Here is a 22,687-nt window from a genome sequence, read left to right on the forward strand (position 1 = left end):
TCGTTGACTTGAAATTTCAGTGACTCTTTGCTGAAACTCTCCTCTTGAATCACGATTTTTTTTTTAAATAAAAATATTTTTGAAAACATTAAGCTTAAATATTAAATACAAAATTAAGCAATCTCACAGAGCAAATATTTTAAATGTATACTTCCTTCACTCATTCATGCAAAAATATTTGAGCACCCACTATGTGATTTTTCTGGGTAATGGGGATACAAAATACACGAAAGAGAGAAAAATTATTGTCCTTGCATTCTTTTCTCATCCAAGGTAATAACCCCAGAACTACCTAAACAGGATAAGAAAACTTATTGTGATCCTAACACACACACATAGGCTGATCATAGGCAAATAACAGTAGGCATCTTAAAAAAGGAAAAAAAATGCCCATTTATGAAGTACATATAATGGCATCAAGAGATTTATGAAGTACATACAATGGCATCAAGTGCCTGTCCAATCTTAATCTTCTTACCTCTGTCACAAAGGCAGGGAGTTCTCACATCCCAGTCATTTTCCTATAGGATGGATATGTGGAGTACAGATGTTCCATTAGTGACACATCTTAGAATGTGACTCAAGTGTTGCCTGCCTACACCCGTCCTAAAAAGTCAGAAGGGTCTGGTTGGATGCCAAGGCATCATCTGAACCAAGAGATGGACTTATCAAAGTGTTCTACCTTGTGAAACCAGGACACAGTCCCGAAATCCCATGCCTCACCCAATCATGCCCTTCAGAAGCTAGGGCCAGTTCCTGCTGGTCCATCTTCCTAAACTCGTCACATCAGAAGTAGCATCTTGCTTCTCATTGGCTTATTTACTTCTAAAATGTGTTCACAGGAGGCTAATTATTACTAGTTCAGTTGATTAACTTGGTTAGACCACATTTCATAGTGTTAACAAAACAGGCTTGGAGTTAGGTTTTGGTTACCACCAGTAAATTGTAATAATTTCTTAAAAGAAGAAAAAAAAAAAAAAGCTAGTTGCTGTTCCTTTCCTATCGCCCAAGGTGAGAGGACCAAAATCAAACCATGAAGAAAAAATTTTCAGTAATCTTTGTAAATTTTCGTAAATTGATTCTGTCCATAGCCCATTAACATACATAATTCATTCAACAAGTATTTATGGAGTACTTATTATGTATCAGACACTGTTCTTTCATAGAAAACTAGAGTGAGAAAAACAGCAATGGTGTCCTTTTAGTTGGGAGATCAGGAAAAGGACTCTTGAGCAGGTGACCTTTGAAAAGAAACTGAATGGAGAGCAAACTGTGCAAGTCTCCAAAGAACAGAGCTTTCCAACAGAGAGAAAATGCAAAAAAACCTGAAGTGGGATTGCAGTGAGCAAGGGAGAAACTAGTGGATGAGACAAGATTGTGGTGATATTCAGGGGCCTGAACACACAAGCCACAGTAGGAGCTTCAGATTTTGTTCTGAGTATGAAATCACTGGAGGCTTACGAACAGAATGATGTGACACGGTTTATGTTTCACTCTGGCAGCTGTATCTGCAGAACAGATTGTGTATGTATGGCGGTAGTGAAAGGAGTAGCAGCAGAGGAAGGTTAGGAGGTTGTGGCAGTGGTCTGGTTCAAAGATCACTGTGGATTGGACTGTAGTGGCAAACATAGTGGTAGTGAGAAGCTCTCAAATCCAAAATACATTTTGAAGGCAGAGCTTGTGGGTCTTGATGGATTAAATATAGGGTGTCAGAGAAGAAAACCCTCTGTTTGGACCTTGAGCAACTAGGGCGAATGATGGTTATCAATTACTAAAAATAGGAACACTGGAGAACAAAGTCTGAAGCACAGATCAAGAGTTGTTTAGATAACTTGCCGTGTTAAGCTAAGTATCTGAACTCACCATTGTTAGGAGCTCGAGGAAGAGATCAGGACTGGAGATAATTTGGATAAATTGACCTAAGAGTGGGATTTTTAAAGAGAAGGGCCTGGATGAGACCACCTAGGCAGACTGCAACTTAGCGCACTCCCAAGTTCAGATATCAAGACCAAAAAAAAAAACAGGTACAGCAAATTACGACAGAATCTCAAGAACCCCAACTTCAAGCCAAAATTCTCACTGAAATAGCTCAACTAAGAAATTACGTTGAGGGGCCGGCCCGGTGGCATAGTGCTTAAGTTTGTGCGCTCCGCTTTGGCGGCCTGGGGTTCACAGGTTCAGATCCTGGGCATGGACCTACGCACTGCTTATCAAGCCACGCTGTAGCAGGCGACCCACATATAGACTGGAGGGAGATGGGCACAGATGTTAGCTCAGGGCCAATCTTCCTCACCAAAAAAAAAAAAAAAAAAAAGGAAATTATGTTGACAGTATTGAAACATGACTGCTATTAAAATTTTCGTAGTAATCTGGTATTTTCTCTCCAATACAAATGCAAATTATGCATTCTAAGGCTTTCAAAACAGTTCTGAAATAACTGCACAATATAGTCAAAACATATTTATTACTTTTTAGCGTCATTGTGTACACTCCAGTACAAATACAAGAATATAGCCATATTTACAGGTATTGAAAAGAAGTCTGTATATTCAAACCCTATATCTAAATACAGTAGCTTTAAGTCCTGAACTACAATAGTTCTGGTTTGCAGAGTGAATTTACTTCATATTCTGCCCTCTCCCCTTTGAAATAATCCCTTGAAGCTAAGGCTGTGTTTAAACAGAACAGATTGCTTTTGAAATGGGGTAACAGTGCATTCTTTGAAAAGTTTTAAGCACCTCCTTTCAAGAATTTACAAGTGTGAAACAGATATATAAAATTTAGAAGATAAAACCATTCATTGGGACTATTAAAAGAAGCATGTCTTTAAAAAGGCTGAAGCATGGAGTTTTCAGTGTGCTTAAAATCTGGTTATAGTCCAAGTTTTAAAATTAAAAGTTAAACTAGTTAAATAGGAAACAGGAAAAAAAGGTAGGGAAGCTGGTTCTTCAGAGGAAATACTAACAGACCTACCATCACAAAATACATTTTATTACAGTATCAGTTTTTAAGGTCTGAATATAAGACTACTAACGCCCTTTTTAAAATAGAAAAATAAAAAATAAAAATCGTGAGGTTTTCTAGGGGCTATTCATATTTCTGTTTCCAAATTATCAGAACCAAGGTGCCCATCAAAATGAGATACATGTTCAAAGCCAAGGCAACAGGCCAACTAGATAAAGAAGTCTCAGATATTATGCCTATTTTAATAAATATTCCCTGGTTAACTCAAAAAGGTTAGTAGCTGGACACCCATGTCTGTACTAAAGTGTGATATTTAAAATAATTTACTACAGAAAAATAAGTGAATCAAGTATTGTAAAAATATTTCCACAAAAATTTTAATTTTCTGTTTAAAAATTCACCAAGAAATTTCAAATTAGGAATCTTCTATAAACACGTGAGCAGTCCACTTAGGAATGTAAACATTTGTTAAAGCAAACGAATAAGGTGACATAGATCAATAAACTATTAGCAAATCAAATTCAAATTTACCTTAAATCACAAGTCAAGTTGCTATCTGATCAGGAAATATTTGCCTACTACATCACACATTGCTCACTTTCCAGGAAAGACACAGGACTGCATCTAACTTAACACAGTTCTTCGGAGTTTCACTTACATGCACTAAGCAAGTCCAGCAAATGTTAACAATCTCACAGGTATGAACATTTCATGACGATATGACATGTCTTTTCTTACATTTTAAAAGCACTCAAGTTACAGTAAAAAAAAAAAAAAAAAAGAATCAGTTGCCAGGATAAGATTTTAATTCCTCTTAATTACACTGGAACATTTTTTGTATTTTAGAAAATATCGTCCATACTATTGCTTACAATTTACTTTTTAAAATTTATTTAAAAGTTTGAGCATTAGCTTCTATACTTTAAATATGCTCAAAGCACAAGAGCAATTTCAAAATTTTAGTATCCCAGAATGTAATAACATTAACGTCTCTCATCACAAAATAAGCCCTTGGTGCTGGCAGTTCTGAAAGCACATGAATACATCTGCCTCAACAGGAAAAAACAAGTCTCTAACTTGGGCGAGTCAAGATTTTGAAATTAAAAAGATTTTTCTGCATAAAGAAACCCTTGTGATTTGATATAATACTGGCAGTGTCATGCTAAGGCCATGTGACCAATATTTTAGCAAAGAAAAAAAAAGCCAAGGTAATTTTATAGTAGCAATAGTTTCTTTTTTTATTTTAATATACTTTAAGAAACAATATACAAAGCTGAGCTTTCCCGCCATTTCCAGATAACAGCAGGAAGCTCCAATTACACAAATTTAGCGTTTTGTGATGGCTAAGAACAGCAGTCAGCACCAGACTTGAACAGTTAGCTACAACACAAACATCCTTCAAAATGAAATGTCATAATAGCAAGACAGGTAAACCAAGGTTTAACAAATGACAACCACTTGGGAAATGACAATCATTCTTGTTGAATTTCATATTTCATTAAATATCTTATACACAATTTCCTGTTAATGTGTTTTAAACAAAACCTCCCTTAAGGAATTATTTCAATTAAGTATAAATAGTCAACAAGAATAGTTCTGATAAAGAATCCCCAGGTAGTTCAAATTCTAATATGCATTGACCGAAGGAAAAGAAAAGTAACAATTTTCGTTTGTTTTAACATGTTTATTACAACAGATACAATTCACATCTGACTAGCTTTGTTTCCTCTTTCCCCTCCCACAACCATGTTCATTGGGCCGTTTCCTTATATGTGAGCAATCCATGTACTTTCAGCACACATGCCCAGCAGTACTTTTAAGTCCATTCTTACAGGGTGCAAATGGATTTCAATAATTTATACAAACAGTGGGTTATGCTCAATCACTGCAAGTTTAAGCTACTGTACACAGGAATGAAAAGGTTATAGAAAAGTGCCATAGCAACAGTGCCTTAAGAAAGGAGAAAAAGAGGAGCCTTAAAAAATGGATAAAATCAGATCAAGGATTTCAGAGGAAAATGGAACACACAGGAAATGAAAAACATTTCTCTGCAAAACAAATGGAGAAGCACTGCTCTTGATCAGGTGCAAGTGTGAAAACAGTTGTTTCATGATATTTTGTACACTGCCCATATGGTTCAAAATCGTATCCTTAGACACAGATCGCCTGGCGCTTGCACTGAATTTTTGAAAATGCAAGATTTCTGAATGATAAATTAACCCCCCAATTTTTTTTTTTTTTAAAAAAAGCTAATTTTGCAGACAGGTTTACATGTAAAAGGCTAGGTATTTAGCCACCTCAGCATTGATTAGTTTTGGATGTCTAAGCTCTGTTACACATGGCTTCCCATGGCTTCACTCTACAAAACATATTTACAACGTGAAGAATACATCTACAAGAAATCTACATTTCAAGGGTTTTTACAAATCAATCTTGTATCTTTCCCCTGAATTGACTCACAGACCCCGTCCCCTTGTCATTTCCTTTGCCCAGCTTAACGGTCCAAAGTCTACTTAAATGCAGCTCAAAAATGTTAAGATTGGGCAATAGATTTACAGTTCCTGTACTGAAAACCATGTGCAATTATTCACATCTTCACACCATGAAGGAATTCTGATTTTTTAGCTTTTCGAGTTCCTTAATTTGTTGTCTCAAAAATAGTATCCTGAAAAATAAAAGAAGGCATTAGAATCTGTGTGGTCATATAAATGTTACAGAAAAATCAAACTTTTAACTACAGTAATATCTTATGAGTAATTACTAGTTAAGACAAAATAATTAAAAACTAATTAGTCTACAGTTAAGACAAAATAATCATTGAATATATGTGATATATATTAAAGTACTAGGGTGACAAAAGTTAGAATGTTTCCTAGTTTTCTAACAATTTCTCAATAATTAACTTGACTAAAAAGACATTTAAAATGTAGTTGTTCACTGTATCATCACACACACAAGGCAGCAGATATTAAACATGAGATAAACCTATATTACATGTTTCCTGGGCCACAATATAGTAAGTCTAGAATTAACTAGGTGCAAGAGGCTAATTGTTTTGAAGAACAATATAAATGTAGGTTCATAAAAGTGGAGCCTAGTCAAAGTCCAATTGACATGTATATTTAAGACAAAAGACAAAACACAAATGCCATAGCTAACTAGATTTCCATAAACTTCATAACATCGTTCCTTTTCTGACCCCTCTCTTCTGTGATCTATGACATTTATTGCCAATACCAGTGAATTAGGTATAGTCATATACTGGCTTGATATTTGACTGTGTATACTGTTTCAATAAGTTACATATAAACAATAATTTCCTGAAGTCAAATCATCTGTTTAGCAAGCCAAAATGAAGTTTTACGTATGTCAGAACTACTTTCAGAGCAATCCTAGAGTAAAAAATTCCCAGTTGATATTCAAAAAGTACCTCCAGATATTTCAGTAATTGAAACATTAGATAAAAACTCACTTTTCCAAGTTTAGTATAAACCCAACTTGGTTTTTACCAAATATTTGTGGTTTCGAGACAAGATTAACCCTATCTGTGACCCCATGACTTATAGAGACAGGATGTGAAGCCATTGAAAGTTTGTCCTCAATTTTCTAATAGGCACTTAAAAAAATATCTATACTATTTATCAGGATGTAGATATCCTACTTAAGTATGGTAACAGATTATGAAATAATAAGAGCTCAGGTGTAAACAGTAAGAAAACAGATATACATCATTAAACCTGTTGGACAACTAAATTCTTACTGTAATTTCCAAGATATCTATCAGGGATGCAAGAACAATGTAAACAGAACATAATTTGAAATTTCAACTAAAGTATGCTCAGCAGTAGAGTGCTACTCTCAATTCAAGAGGGAACTCTTATTAGTTGCCGCCAACAATTCACTTTTCAAATAGTATATTACCGTATCTTATAAAGTTATAACATAAGAAAAAATCCAATGCAGCATTTACCATGGGTTAAGAGAAATAACTCTAGATGCCATTACTGTTCACCAGGAATATTATCAAATTATGAAAACAAAGTTATAGTATTATGGAACATGATATAATACATTAAAGAGAACTTTAAATTTCAGAAATAAAATTTATGTTTTTCAGTGTACTTTAAGATATATATAATGCTAAGAAACATAAAAACTTATTTCAGCAAAAGCCTTACCTTTGCTCTCGCAAAGTTGCTTGAATTTCACATACTCGGACTAGAGATCTTAAATTTTTTAATTCAGTACAAATTTCTGACATGTGAACGCTTCCCATGTTATGGGCTTCTTCTCGTAATCTTGATGCCTATATAAATAAAGAAATGAAAATCACATAAAATATGTCAAATTCACATACAAAAAATAAAACATTATATTTCTGAGTAGAACTTGATACAATTACAGAATAATCGTTTTCCCTTTACGTCCACAAAAATGCTGGCGAATCTAAGGGGGAAAATGATTATCTTTTAAAAAACTGTCTCTAATCGTGGAAGGTAATTATTTTAAGATTTCCCCTTCGGGTTTCTTGAGAAAATAGTACTTCTAATCTCAGAAAAGCATAGCACTAGGATAGATGGACTCATGATTTGTGGTTAATAAAAGATGCTGGGTCAGCCAAAGCAGAGTTCACTGTTCAGCCAAAGCAAAGTTCACCAAAGCAGTTTATAACACTGATAAAAGGGCCTCACTGTATTTCTGTATCATGAGATACACAACCTATCTCTTTAAACTTACAGAACATCTCAGATGGTCAGTTATCTGATAAAAGGGAGAAGCCAATGGCAGTAACTGCAATGTCCTAAGGTCCCTCACCCCAAAGCAAAAAGTGTTTCCTAACTTCTAGTAGCTAGTCTAGTGGGAGAGTCATAAGATTAATAGTACTAACAGATTCTAAAACTATCAGAGTGGCAGGTTGAGTGGAAAAAGCACACTGGCTTTGAGCCACATTCACTGTATTAACTGGGTCAATTTGGTATAATCTATTGGGTCTTAATGGCCTCGCTGGTAAAATGGGAAAACTCATTATTGCCCTGGTTAGCAGTTTTACGAAGTGGAGAAAATTAACATAAAGCACTTAGCACAGAGTTGAATGCTGAGTACTTAACAATGGTAGCTATAACGATAATTATATTAAAATATTTTATGTGAAACCACAAAAAGTTACCTCATAAATACCCTGTAAGTACATATCAAATGTTTTCTAAAATGACTACAATCTAATTAGAAATTTGTTGTTTTAACTATAGCTTGAATTCAGTAGTCCAGATTAGATTTTCTAACAGTAGAATTAAATTATATTTTGCTAGTCATCCTAAGGTAAAACATCTGCTGTGAATCATGTAACATACCTGCTTCTCTGCATGATCTGCAGGCCATCCTTGAACATGCTTTATGAGATTTTCATTGAAGTGTGCTGCTAGCGTAGGTGTTAATGAACACGTAGGTCGGGCAGATGAATTCTGTGGTACAACTGTTGCATTTGAGGCATTACTATTGGAAGTATGATTTGGACCAGGTGATGGACTTCTCTGGCTACTGGAAAACATAATTGTATGTGTAGTATGTTTAAAAGCAGTTTCTAGGTATCCTAGAAATTGTCTGTCAACATCTTCTAATAATTTAAAGATATCCAAATTCCTAAGACAAATTTGTTTTTTTAATATCAAATAAATAGAATTTAAAATCCAAAGTACATTTGTATCATGTATTTGTCAATACACTTTTGGGGTAAAAAAGAGCCCTTTAAACAATAACGTCAGAGTCATATTCAAAAACAGTACTCTCCAAATTTGACAGCAAAACCTGTTGATTTTGTATACTACAAACACCAATCAGAATGCAACTAAGAAAGGGTCACATTTTAACAGTTGTAGATATAAGGCACATCTGAATATTATATCTTAAATACATGTAGATAAGGAGGGGAAAAATACGTTGCCTTTGTTTAAATAGCAGAACAAAGTATTGAATCAGAGGGTGAAGTAATGTGAAGCAAAATACAGGCATATTATAGGATAGCAATGAATGAGTTTAGTGGCAAAATAAGACCAAAAAAGTAACACTCTGAGATTGGTTATCTTCTTTTAAAACTGTGTGGTTTGGGCTAGGGTTTGGGGAATATGGTAGTGAGAACCAAAAATTTAATCACCCAAGTTGATTTCCTACCTGCTTCACCAGACTTGGCTCTGAATGAATTTCAGTTATTTCCAAAAACTAAATCTCCCAAAGGATGAAGAGTTTTCATCACTGAGGATATTTAAAATAATACTGCAGCCTCTAAAGACAATTTAAAAGAAGAATTTCCCAAAAGTGTTCTGAGCAATGGCAACATTGCTGGAGTAAGCAGACAGCTTCCCAAGGTGATTATTTTGAAAGGAACAACTCTCATTTGGATGTGTAAGTTCTGAAATGCTTGTTTAGAAAACAACAATAAAAACAACAGTTGAATTATTTTGCCACCTCAGAGCAAGAAGTAAAAATAGGAAAATCAATCAAATGAAAATCATCTGAAGTTGTATTGTTAATAAATAAAGAAAAATGACAACACAATACAGCTCTATCTGACAAGCAATCCATATAGGGTCAGAGTTTCATGAAGCTCCCAGGAAAGCCTGACACACACCAGCTGGAAAATATTGGCCCAAGTTTCAGATGTGAGATTTTTGGCTTCATCAATACACTCAAATCTAAAACCGCTATGAGGATGTTAAAAATGCCGTCATTTACAACAAATAAAGTATTATAAAATCTTGTGCCAAATCTTGTGCCCTCTTTATACAAGCATCACATATTTTGTTGCTTCTATCATATTTCACTAAGTGAAATTCTAAAGAGTCACTTTCTTTAAAACAACCCAGGCTTCCCTACTAGAGACAATAATCTACTTGTTGTAGATGACATTTGTCTTTGTCAATTTTATAATATAAAACTAAATTAGGCTATCCATGGATTCTTCCAAGATCAAGTACTGTTACACATACATATTTATAATATTCTAACAATGCCATAGTAAGGAAAAAATAATGTTGTCTCAACACACAATATCAACTTACTTTGAGCGCTGAAGACTTCGAGGAGAGACAGGTTCATGACCTTGCTGCTTGTCAGCAGTTACAGGCTGCTGTGTGGCCGATTGTGAAACTGGTCCTTGCTTAACTACTGGAGTACTGACCTGAAATGTCAAAATCTGGTGAGATGGGCTTCTATGACATAGGGCAAATAGCATGGAAACTAGATAAAAGCAAAAGTTCTATCAATGAAACTTTCCAGTTATTTTTATTCTTCAGTGATTTTTAAGAAAATAAGAGTTGTCCTAAGTCTGTTTCATAATAAGATTAATATTAGTGATACAGACATATTTAATTGTGTAAATTATCATTTAGGCCCCCAAATCCACATACCCCTCCAACTCTAGTTATTAATCTTAAACACTGTAAAATCTAGAGATTTAAAGAAGTGGAATCAAAGGAGTTCCCAAAGGTCATGTAGTTAGAAGAGAGTCAAGTTTTGAGACTTAATTTCTTCATAAAATGGCCCAAGGCCACAAAATTACTTTCTTAGCACACCAGCATAAGAAACCAGTCCTCCTGTTTTTGAGCCCAGTTTTCTTTCCAATACACTATAATACCTCGTCTGATTTACTGTTACTTCTATATCAATAAAAATAAACGTTACTATATCATGCAAATACAGCTGCTCAAATTTCAACCACACATGGAGAGAATGTATAGATTGGTCTATCAGAGAATGAGCCCACACAAATTCAACTTAAATGGTTTTCATAGAGATGTTACCCTACAAAGGTAGACCAAGAGGTCTATGATTGCCAGTGAGGATACACATACTATTCATATTCAGATGCCACAGAAAGAAAACAAGCAATTTTAAGCCCCAAATTAAGGCACCAAGGCAGATGAAGCCATTTGTGATTTAGGTCACATGCACAAGCAGTTTTTTGTTCGGGATTTTTTTTTTGGATGATTAATATTCTCCCAAACAAATATGGATAGCCCTGCTACTTCTGAATATAAAAGAACATGTTCTTTTATAAAACATTTTTACAAAATCTACATAATCAAATGTGCACTTATTTTTAAAAATGACTCGAAAAAGTTTTTGAATGTAAAAACTGACAGCCATCTGCTTAAGGGATTTGAAACGCTAATTTTATAACTGACTGTAAAACTAACTCTACCACTTAGTACACTTTTAGTCATTATTTATTGTACTCTTAAGATACCACCCTGAAGATAAGTTTTAAGATCTAAGAATAAGATCTCTTGCTGAAACTCACATTTTAATTCTTCTCCCATCAAAATATAGGCAAACAATAAGGAATCGCATAACAAAAAAACCAACAAACAATAATAACTCAGAATTTTAAAAAAATCTAGATTGACCCTAAACATGCATAGATAAATGACTGAAGTAGGGAAGGGATGAGCCAATAGGAAGACCTAAAAGCTGGCCTACCATCAATTTCAAGCTATGTTTCAATGCATTTATTTTTAGGCTTCTGCTTATGATTTTACTTGAATAAAGAATTCTTTGGCATGAAAGTTTGAAACAGCTCATTGTTTTACAATAACTAAAAAAAATTTCCTCCTACATTTACCATTAAGAGTAAATATATACCAACTTCCAAATCTCTCAATGTTTTACTGGTGGTATGCTACAAAGCAAAAAATGAGTATGACTCGGATTTGCTTATGAATTTGTGGACAAGACTCAAATGATGTACGACAAAATTTGACTACAGCAGTGTAAGGTCCTGTTCATAGTCCAGTAAGAACAGGCCAGCAATTTTCTAACTGTGCCCTGAGGAGCCATCCATGGAAGATTTTGCTTGGATAAACACGGGTAAGCACAGCTTAGTAAAATGGGTTCTATTTCAGAAAGAACTAAGCCTCAAATTCTGACTCCGCCACAAAGCAGCTGTATTTTCTCATCTATTAAATGAGACAAATAGTGGTTGATTCTCATGATGTGAAAGTTAAATATAATACATATAAAGTTCTTAGCACAGAAACAGACTCATTTCTGAAATAAAAGTATGGGAAAAAAAGTCCCTGGGAAACATGTTCTCTCATATCTCTTAGAGTTTAAAAATTCTACAAATATTAAGATTCAATTAGTATATCCTTCTTTATCCTGCTGTCCATGTCACAAATCCCAAAGCCAATAAAGAGAACAGACTCAGTGCATAAAAGTGGCAGAGATGCAACTCCCCCCTCCATCCCTCAGTTAACTGACAGATTCTAACCTGCATCTATTCTCACTCACCAGTCATTCACTCCACCACTATTTCATTCTCAGAAAGGCCCTTTTCTACAATACAGATTCTCAAACATTATTAAACTTGTTTTTCCAAAAGTAAGTGATTTCTTTTCCCAATGTCCCTCAAAGGAAACATACCTTTGGCTGTGATGAAACAGGAGGAGTACTAATCAAAGGTTTGATAGGGACTGTGTTAGTTTGAGGTGTGCTTATTCTTGGAGAGACATACGATCTTGGGGATGATGCATCAGACGTTAAAGACATCGGAGACTGATTAGATGGCTGGGCTGTAAAAGAGTGAAGTAATTAATTTCAAATAAACCCAAAACCTCTGCCATATATATGGGGGAGATCTTTTTATCTCTCTATATGTCCCATGTCCCCCAAAGAGAACATTTATCTGAAAAAGTCAGAATGAAGTACTCACTGGGGCCACGCTGAATAAACGAGCTATGTGACAGAGATAAGCACACCCAGTGTAGGTCCCCTCTCTCTTTCTAAGGATGGAGTGAGAAGGTAGGCCTGAACTTATTCTCACATGGAAGGCATCCTCACCATCCTTATTTCTTCTTTCTTATTCTACATTTAGGCCCCATTATGTCCTTTAGTCTCCTGCCTCATGAAGCTAACCAGAGGGTTGTAACAGTCTTTTCACTATTATACTTCAATTTTAGACCAGGTACTCCTGCTCAATTAATCAGCTTTCTGAGTTGGGGTGGGGGAACAAGTCAAAGTGACCCTTTTCATTTCCCTTTTGTTCCTAAGTGTATCTCTTTCCACTGGATACCTTCACAGAGAAGAGGGACAGCTAATTCACAGCAGGACTTGAGCATTCCTGTATCCTCTAGTCAAAAACTATTCTAACGTCAACTTGAACCAAACTTCAACTCTTAAAACATGTTCAATGTTTCGCAAAGATTGAGGGCATATCGTAGTTTACTTTCAGGTTTGGAGTAACATATCTCATTAACAACTTAAATTCTGAATTAAATATATATTACAGATTTGATGGAGATACTGTAAGATAAATATCAAAGCTTGTTCATCTAAAAAGAAAAGGTATATAAAAATATTATGGTATATAGTAGTGTTAAAAATCAAACACAATAAAATCATTATTATAGCTAATCTCTTCAAAGACTAAAAAAAATTGCTATTAATCCCCCCCCAAATCAAGATATAATTCTAGAGATACCTAAGAATATGAATACCTTGTGTAGAGAGCTGAGCAGCTTGAGAGATCAGAGAAGTTATGTTGAAAGCAGATGGTCCAGCAGTAAGAAACTTATGAATTATAGACTGCAGTGAGGCTTGTGTCACAGCTGCTGTAAGAACTAAGAACATAATATATCTTAAATTCAAATAAAAACACCGAGGCATATGTGGCATTAGTAACAACCTGAAAACTGAAGAAGAGCCCAGAAAAAACTGGAGCGTTTCAAATCAGAACTCTCAAAATCAAAGTCTAGAAGATAGGAGTAATATAATAGGTCTAAAGATGTGAAATGATCTGAGGCAGAGGAAAGGAAATTTAATGGGTTTATAATAAAGGAAAATAGTACAGTTTTCTTTACACTATAACTTGGGGGTTCAGTAAAAAAAAAAACTCCTGGATGAGACTTTTTAAAAAAACAGTAAAGAGTGTTCACTGGAACTTCTGATTATACCAGAAACATATCCATATAAAGTGCTTAGTACATTACGTGGAATTAACTGGATAAATGGTAGCTATTTCACACAACTGCTTTATTAGACAAGCTAACCACTCCCCACATGAACACCCACCCCAACAATCTTTTTTAAAAATGGATATTAAAAGCTGAGTACTTAAGAAGACTATGTATTTTTGAAGCATAAGACCTTTTATTATTGACATTTTCTTATGCTACCGTTTCTTCAATCTGTTGCCCCACTTTGCCTAGTAAAACATTAACAAAGGAGAGAATAGAATGGTTATCTTACAGAATAAAATCAAAATACAGAAAAGTTGAGGACAAAAATAGATTAAAGACCAAGTAGCCTGAGATAGCTCCATTTTTAGGGTAAAGGAAGAACTTAACCACGGAACACTACTATTAAATATATTATGCGAAGGCGTACACATACAGAAAATTTTGCAATGCTCTTAGGATTTAATGTTTGAATCTGAATGGTTTATGAATTAAAACTACATCCACTTTTATTCAGACTTCTTTGAGGTGACTGCCTAAATACTTTAGTACCATATTGAAAAGCAAAGCTGGAATTAACAGTGCAATTAACCAGGAAAAGTAACAAAATGTTATCCATTACCTCACCTCCTTTCTCAATTATTTTTCAAGTATTGTAAGAAGGAACTACCTGAATTCCTATACTTTTAGTAATTAGCGTATTTTTAATATTCCAAATAATTAATTCCACATATCAGGTTTTTTTGAAATATGCTAAAAACCAAATGTTTTTATATCAGTTTTAACAAATGCTCTTTACTTCATTTTTACTTAAAAAAAAATTCATCATACACACTAAGCAGACAGAACAGCTTATCTTTGGTAATTACCAGGTACAAAGCAAGTCTTGAAAAATATACAGAAAATCCAGGTATTGCTAACTTGCTTACAATACCAAAGGCCTTAAACTATGGGGAATATAAATTGCAAAGAATGAAGTTCAAATGTGCATTTCAAAATGAAACAAAGACTATTCCTAAATTGAGGATTTTACTAATTATATAATTTTGCACAACGCAAATGAATTTTTAAAAGTAGTTACTATAAAAATTTACCTTCATTTATTTTGGATATGTCCACATTAGAATTATTAAGTTGCAGTGTGGCTTGCAGAGCAGGAAGCAACTGTCTGAGAAGATTTGGGTCCTGAAGTAATGGAGGTATCGGTGACTGTGGAACAGGAGAAACAGGGATTGCTGAAGCAGATGTTGGAGGTGCAGATGTGGGATTCAGCCCAGAGGCAGACGACGTGGAAGGAGTTGTGCAAGAATGTGATACAGATTTGTCTCCTGATGTAGATTCTAAATAAAAAGGAGATAGCAAGGCTGAAAAAAATTACTTGAACAGAGGAAACTGGAACCAACACCAAACAAGCAACTTCCATGTGCCAGGCACCTAACTCAAGTAATCTCATTTAATCTTTACAGGGTAGCACATAGAAGGGGCTCAGTAAATATGTGATTGACTAGAAATAATGAGGTAGGCATTTTTATAGCCCTATTTCACAGGTGAAAAAAATCGAACAAGAAAGATTACATAACTTGCTTGAAGTCATAAAACCTGGTAAAGCAGTGATTCAACCACATCCATGTCTGATTCTAAAAGTACCATACTCTGTTTATTAGTAATGGTGTCTCAAACACAGTTATTTATTAACCACACATTCAAATAAAATTCCATTAGGATAAAGGGACAATACAATTCTCCAGAACTTAATTTATATGTCTGGTAAAATAACTTAAGGTGAAAATGTTTATGACAATAACAACCTACCTACCTAAATATGACAATGGCTTTAATACGAATCAGGATAGGCACCATGGTGAGCAAGCCCATATGGGCTAAGTATGTGAGGAGTAAGAGGAGACTCCTACTTTGAACTTTTATATTAACAATTAACTTTTAGAATTACATCTTTCCCTTTTGTAATTAAATATGAGACAATGAGCTATTTCTATTTTTATCATTTAAAGATTATCAGCACTAAAAAGAACACTTTTAATAGCCAAAAAACACCACCCTCAGTATTTTAAAAAACATGTACAAAATATGCATGGAAAATTATTATTTGAAAGCTGTCATTGCAAATTATTCATATAGATTCAATGCAACTGCAATCAAAACCCCAATAGCATTTTTGGTAGCATTTGACAAGCTCATTCTATAACTTATTTGAAAGAGATAAGGGCTAGTAACAGCCATGAAATTCCTCAAGAAAACAAGATAGATAGTGATGTACCTTTCAGATGTAAAAATTTATATTTAAAACAAAACCAATTTAAGGTATACTAAACTTTTGTATATATACTTAAGTCTTTAGAACTAGAAGAGGAAAACACAGGAAGATATCTTTGACTGATATCAGGATGCAGAAAATTACAAAAAGCAAAACAGTTAAATCTAAAGTATTGGTAACCAAAATATTTTAAGGAACTCCTCTAAATTAAAAAAGACATTCATGGAGAGACAGTCATAGAAAAAAGAACAAAACATATTTCACAGAAGGAAAAACTCGAATGGTTAAAAAAACGTGAAAGACGCTCCACTTCATTGATAATCAAGAAAATGCAAATTAAAAGCAACAGGATATCCTTTTATGCTCACCAGATTGACAAAAATTTAAAAGTATGACAATACCAAATGTTAGTAAGGAGTAATGGGAACACAACATTTCTTTTAAAGACTAAAATGATCTAACCACACTGGAAAATAATTTGGCATTATGTAGAAAAACTGCAGATGCACATACTTCATGACCCAGTCATTCCCTTTAGTATACATCCTTAGAGAAACTCTGATGTACATAAATCAGGAGAAACATTCAACAATTTTTATAACACTATTATAGCTTGTTTTATTTTAGCACAAAACTAGAAACAAACCAAGTGTCCAACATCAGGAAAATGAACACAAACTGGTATTTTCAAACCATGGAATTTTACTAATACAGTGACTTTAATGGAAGTAAAAGAGAATTAGAAACAGAGGCCCTGTGGGTAACATTAAAACTGCACTACTGAAGATGTTCATACATATTCTCTTACAACATTGGTCTAAAGACGAAACATGAAAATGTGCTAAAGCATCTTTAAATCCCCATACATATCCACTCCTTGAAGATTTTCAAGCTCATATATATATACACATTATATAACTGAATTAAGACTGCTATTATGATGTACAGAAGTTTCAGCAACAATGCATTTGACTATTACACTGCTACCTAATAACTAGATCTTCATTTCCAATTCTAATAACTGAACATTCATTAACCTTCATGGTCCTAGAGAAGCTGAGAATTACCAGCAAGCTTACTGAAAAGGGACTCCTTTATCAGTCTTTTTAGGACACTACTCTAATGGTCAAAAGAACTAGGGGCAATAGCTCTCTAAAATATGGACCTCATAGCTGCTTTAAGTTCATTTCAAGGATGTGTTGATCAATTATGATCAACTCAGACAGCCTAAGACATTTTAATTCTTGTAAGGCAGACATTTTAATTTTTCTAAGGCACACATTTAAAAGGAGGGTCTGAAAGGCTAAAAGATTGCCTATCGCGTTTAGCTTTGCTGTTTTGGATTCATAGACAAGTATAAAGAAACTTGAATGAAATAAGATTTTACTTGTGAAAACCTGCTGTCAGTTATTACAGTGTATGGGGCAACTACAGACTACAGCAGCAGTTTTCTCCAGATCACATCCCTTAGGGTTCAGCTTAGGGGCATCTTTAATATTTAGAATTAAACAAGTTCTGTACTTGTACATCCTGCATGAACAATTAAATTAGTACTTATACCCCTCTGCAACGATCCTCTTTTTTGATACTTTTACTGTGGTTTTTGTCTGCTTTTAACAACAGGAGTTGGAAAAGGTGTGAGTTGTTTTCAAATTTGTTTTGGTGCTGCTAAATCTATCCACAGATTTGAAAAATTAACACAGGCCTGAAAATTCTTCAGTGTTGCCCTTTAATCCAAGAAGAGGAAACGTCCCCAAATAAGAAAACTAATACATATTACCATAAAGAAATAAAACCACAAAAACTACACATCCTTAACTTCTAATTTTTATAAGTTTATTTACACTGAGGATAGATTTCTTCTGCAGTTTTCTGAGAGATTATCAATGAATAGCAAGGAAACCAGCTGATACTACTTAATACTTATGGTACCCTTGAGCAACTGATATCTCTTTAGGCCAGAATTTCTCTATTAAGAAGTTTGATTTTGGGGCCGGCCAGGTGGCACAGTGGTTAAGTTCACATGCTCCGTTTCAGTGGCCTGGGGTTCACGGGTTCAGATCCCGGGTGCAGATCTATGCAGCACTCATCAAGCCATGCTGCGGCGGTGTCCCATATATAAAGTAGAGGAAGACTGGCACAGATGTTAGCTCAGCAATAATCTTCCTCATCACAAAAAAAAAAAGTTTGATTTTGAGTATGAGTTTTCAAAAAAATGCTTATCAGAATGACCTGTAAAGTTAAAAAAAAAAAAATAATACAGATACCAGGGCTCCATCCCAGATCTAATGAACCTGGGGAGACCCAAGCATATGTTGAACTTGTAAGAAAGAGTTCTATGGATGATTCTGGCACCCCTTGCTGCTTATGAAAAAATAGAGAACTTCCAAGGTTCCTTTTAACTTTAAAAACAAAAGGAAACAGCCAAAACAAAATAAAAAAACATAGCACGAACACGGAGAACTGAAAGGAGAAAGAGTTAAGATCAAAGACAGGAAAGCTAAATCGCTTTTCCTGGCAGGTCTTCAGCATGCTATTTTCACACTATTTTTAAAAATAGCTCCATTCATCCCTTCTCCCTAAATGACACACCCATACAAATGCCCTTCCAAAGCTTGTTTTAATATTATTTGCCTCAATCTACAAGTATAGTTGAGAATAAATGATGAGTTTAACAATTAATGTAAATGTAAAATGCTATCCTGAAAGGCAGTCTTAGTTTTATCACTAAAATATTATAAAATAAAGGTATTGGTTGGGTGCCCCTCTTCTGTGTTCAGAGTGCCCTAAAACAGATTATATTACCCAGAATCTTCTATTATATAGCTTATTATCTTTCCCTTCTATTAGAACATGAACTTCTTTAGGAGGCGAATTTTGTTGTATTTATCTCTGTAGCCCTGGTACAAAATGGGACTTGGCACCAGGATGGCATCAACATATATTTGTTGACTGGATGCCTGATTCTGCAATAAAGGCCCAGGTGCATGTATATGTGCTCTCTTTCTTAGTCTCTAGGTTCAAACCGTACGATAATGGGGAGGAAAGTCAAAGGTCTCCATAAATAATTGACAAAGCAGACGATGAACAGCTCACTTTACGCTGTTTTCATAAAGCTGAGTAACATTATATAGTTTTTGAGACAAATAACTCATTTAGATTTATTTTAAATAATCTTATAAAATAATCAACCACTTTTTTTTTTCTTTTACACACAAAAGCAACAAAACTACTATTTGGAACAAGTATACAGTCACTGAGTGTGTCTTTTCTATATAGATAATTTTAATTAACAGTTCTGTTTGTCTGAAATCTTTTAAGCTAGAATCTAATCTGTTAGGATGTGAGGCTAATATACCTAATAACACGTTTATACAGATTTGTATCAAACAAATAAATAAAAAATCTGGATCTCTGAAAACAGCTGAAGACGAATAATGAGTTTACACAAGAAGATTAATGTAGTGTTTTGCATTACAAAGCAATTTCAATAGACTCTTCTGCTTTTTAAGAATATCAGCCTCTAGTTTCAATCCTTAAATGCCAACTTTCCCGAGCCATTCAACAAACCTAGGTTACTTTAAGCATTTTTTCACAGTGTTTGGCAATAGAATGGTATCTAGTTTTAGTTCTAGCATTTTAATTGTGTGTGTGTGCCTATGATCTTTTTAAGGATATTTAATGATCTCTTCCTAAGCTATTTTAAATTTAAATGAACTAAATCACTTTCCTACCTGATTATTTCTATGACTTGCAGATAGCTAACCAATTCTTTACTTTAATATGAGCCACAAAATATGTTACCCTTTGATTTTAATTTAAACTGTATATATTTGCTTTGATAAAAAACTTTTTCTCTTCCTTTATGCTTATAATTATGAATTATTCATTTATATTTCCAATTTTTACCAGTAGGGGGAGTAACCTACCAAAGACTAGACTTCACATAGAAACCTGTTACCAAAACCTAACTTTCTCAGGTTTAAAGTAACATCACTCACCTCTTCTAATTATAGGCATCCTTTCAAAACACCTAAGAGAGCATACACCAAAGTCAAAATTTGTTTCTGACCTATATTTTTCTGGTATGCCAAATAACTCCATTTCTATCTATAATAAGATCTAAAGAGATACTGCACTTGAGTAAAAGGTACTAATTTAATTTCTAATCATTAATTTCCTATGATGTTCTGACAGTTGCTGTAATAATACTGAACAGGACATGTGAACACAACTCAAACTACTGATAAAGGCAGCCTGCTTCTTCCATTTTGAAGTAGTGGTATTACACAGGAAAGTACAACATGGAGAAATTATAAAGAAAAACAAAGTATACAAGTATAGTAGAAAAAAATATAAGATTGCTAGGTGACAACATTTAGTATATAATCTGTGACTTTCATTTTAATTTATTTTTAATTTTATAATTCATCAATATTTTTAATCATGTATCCAGCCAGAACTTTCTCTATGTATTTAGAAATACACATAAATATAATGTCGATGTTTTTTAACATAAAGATATATTTTTGCAACTTGCCTTTTTGTTCAACTGAGAAAATCTTCAAGTTAATACATAGAAAGGATAAGCATGTTTTAAAACTTTAAGATTTTACTAAAGTGACCTCTGCAATAACCAACTTACAGACTCACACCAACCGTTTCCCCGAATTCAATCATTAATCGTCACTAAACTTAAGGGTGAAAAAACCCTCATTTTAATCTAATTTCCAATGTTTTGGTACTCTTTCTCTTGAAATTTTTTATGCTAATAAAATACATATAAAATTTACCATTTTAACTATTTCTAGGTTTACAATTCAGTGGCATTAAGTATATTCACATTGTTGTGCAACCATCACACCAGTATTCATCTCCAGAATTTGTCATCTTTCCAAATAGAAACTCTCTACCCAATTAAACAATAGCTCCCCATCTCCCCAGTAACCACTAATCTATTTTCTGTCTCTACGAACTTTCCCATTCTGGGGTACCTCATCTAAGTGGAATCATACAATATTTGCCCTTTTGTGTCTGGCTTATTTCACTTAGCATAAGGTTTTCACGGTTCACTTGTGTTGTAGCATGTATCAGAATTTCATTCCTTTTTAAGGCTGAGTAATATTGCACATATATATACCACATTTTGTTTATCTCCTTTATCTGTTGATGGACACTTGGATTGCTTCCACCTTTTGGCTATTGTGAATAACGCTGCTATGAACACTGGTGTATAAATACTTGTTTGATTCCCTGGCTTTCAATTCTTTTGGTTATATACCTAGGTGTGAAATTGCCTGGATCCTATGGTAATTCTATGTTTCACTTTTTGAGGAACTGCCAAACTGTATCACAGCAGTTGTGTCATTTTACACTCCTACCAGAAAAGCACAAGGGTTCCAATTTCTCTAGGTCCTCAAAACCACTTGTTATTTTCCATTGTTGTTTTCATAACAGTCATCATAATGGGTGTGAAGTGGTATTTCATTGTGGTTTTGATTTGCTTTCCCTAATGATTAATGATGTTAAGCACCTTTTCATGTTTATTGGCCATCAGAATATCTTCTTTGGAGAAATGTCTATTCAAGTCCTTTGCCCATTTTTGAACTGGCTTGTTTGTTTCATTTTGTTGTTGAGTTATAGGATTTTATATCTTCTGGATGTTAAGCCCTTATCAGATATATGATTTACAAATATTTCCTCCCATTCTGTGGGTTGTCTTTTCTCTCTGGAGTATCCTTTGAGGCACAAAAGGTTTTAATTTTGATGAAATCCAATTTATCTATTTTTCCTTTTGTTGCCTGTGCTTTTGGTGTCGCATCCAAGAAATCACCACTAAATCCAACATCATAAAGACTTTCTCCTGTTTTCCTCTAAGAGTGTTATAGTTTCAGCTCCTAAGTTTAAGTCTTTGATCCATTTTGAATTCATTTTTGTAACTGCTGTAAGGCAAGGCTGGCAATTTTAAATGCCTCTTCTGTTAACTGTTCATATCTTTTGCTCCTTTTTCTAATGGATTGTCTTTTTCATATTGCTTTGATGAATTCTTAACGTATCCTTAATGTACTGTTATATATGGTGCAAATTCTTTCTCCCAATTTGATACTTGTCTTTCGACCTTTATTGTATTTCTGTCACAGAAAAGTTTTAAATGTCTTATGTGATGAAATTTATCAACTTTTTTTTTAAGGCAAAGGCATTTTGGATCTTGATTAACAGGGCCTTCCCTACCTGTCATGTTACAAACAGTATTTTCTAATATTCTTTCATCACAAACTTACCAACTAAAGCAGACTAAATTCCTCCACTAATATATTCAGTTATTCAATAAACATTTGAGTAAATCTATGGCCAATCATTCTAATTTTCCATGAATATTTAGTAATCCTAAAAATTATTTTAAAGCAACAGAGGGATGGAATGTGGTCTCACTGAATAGGTCTGCTTCAGTGGCTACTTTGTTTACTTTTCAAACTTATCTATGCCAATAAATCATAAC

General features: G+C 34.1%; 1 protein-coding gene across 6 annotated transcripts in view; it reads right to left on the reverse strand.

The window, feature by feature from the left end:
* Positions 1–4,176: 4,176 nt before the first annotated feature.
* The window catches only part of WAC (WW domain containing adaptor with coiled-coil), an 81,685-nt gene continuing 63,174 nt past the window's right edge, over positions 4,177–22,687 (reverse strand). For 5 of the 6 annotated variants that reach the window (XM_014783575.2, XM_014783577.2, XM_004425261.3 and 2 more), the window contains 7 exons: positions 15,008–15,253; positions 13,455–13,577; positions 12,382–12,530; positions 10,020–10,138; positions 8,316–8,502; positions 7,143–7,270; positions 4,177–5,629 (listed from right to left, as the gene is read on the reverse strand). In XM_014783575.2, coding sequence (XP_014639061.1) covers positions 5,560–5,629; positions 7,143–7,270; positions 8,316–8,502; positions 10,020–10,138; positions 12,382–12,530; positions 13,455–13,577; positions 15,008–15,253 — 1,022 coding nt within the window. In that variant the 3' untranslated portion in view covers positions 4,177–5,559. The remainder of the gene's footprint in view (positions 5,630–7,142; positions 7,271–8,315; positions 8,503–10,019; positions 10,139–12,381; positions 12,531–13,454; positions 13,578–15,007; positions 15,254–22,687) is intronic. The other variant, XM_087420716.1, reaches the window with a different exon arrangement.

The sequence above is a fragment of the Ceratotherium simum genome, chromosome 32, assembly GCF_057802395.1.
Source record: "Ceratotherium simum simum isolate JZ-2026a chromosome 32, ASM5780239v1, whole genome shotgun sequence".
In the NCBI taxonomy this organism is placed as follows: domain Eukaryota; kingdom Metazoa; phylum Chordata; class Mammalia; order Perissodactyla; family Rhinocerotidae; genus Ceratotherium; species Ceratotherium simum.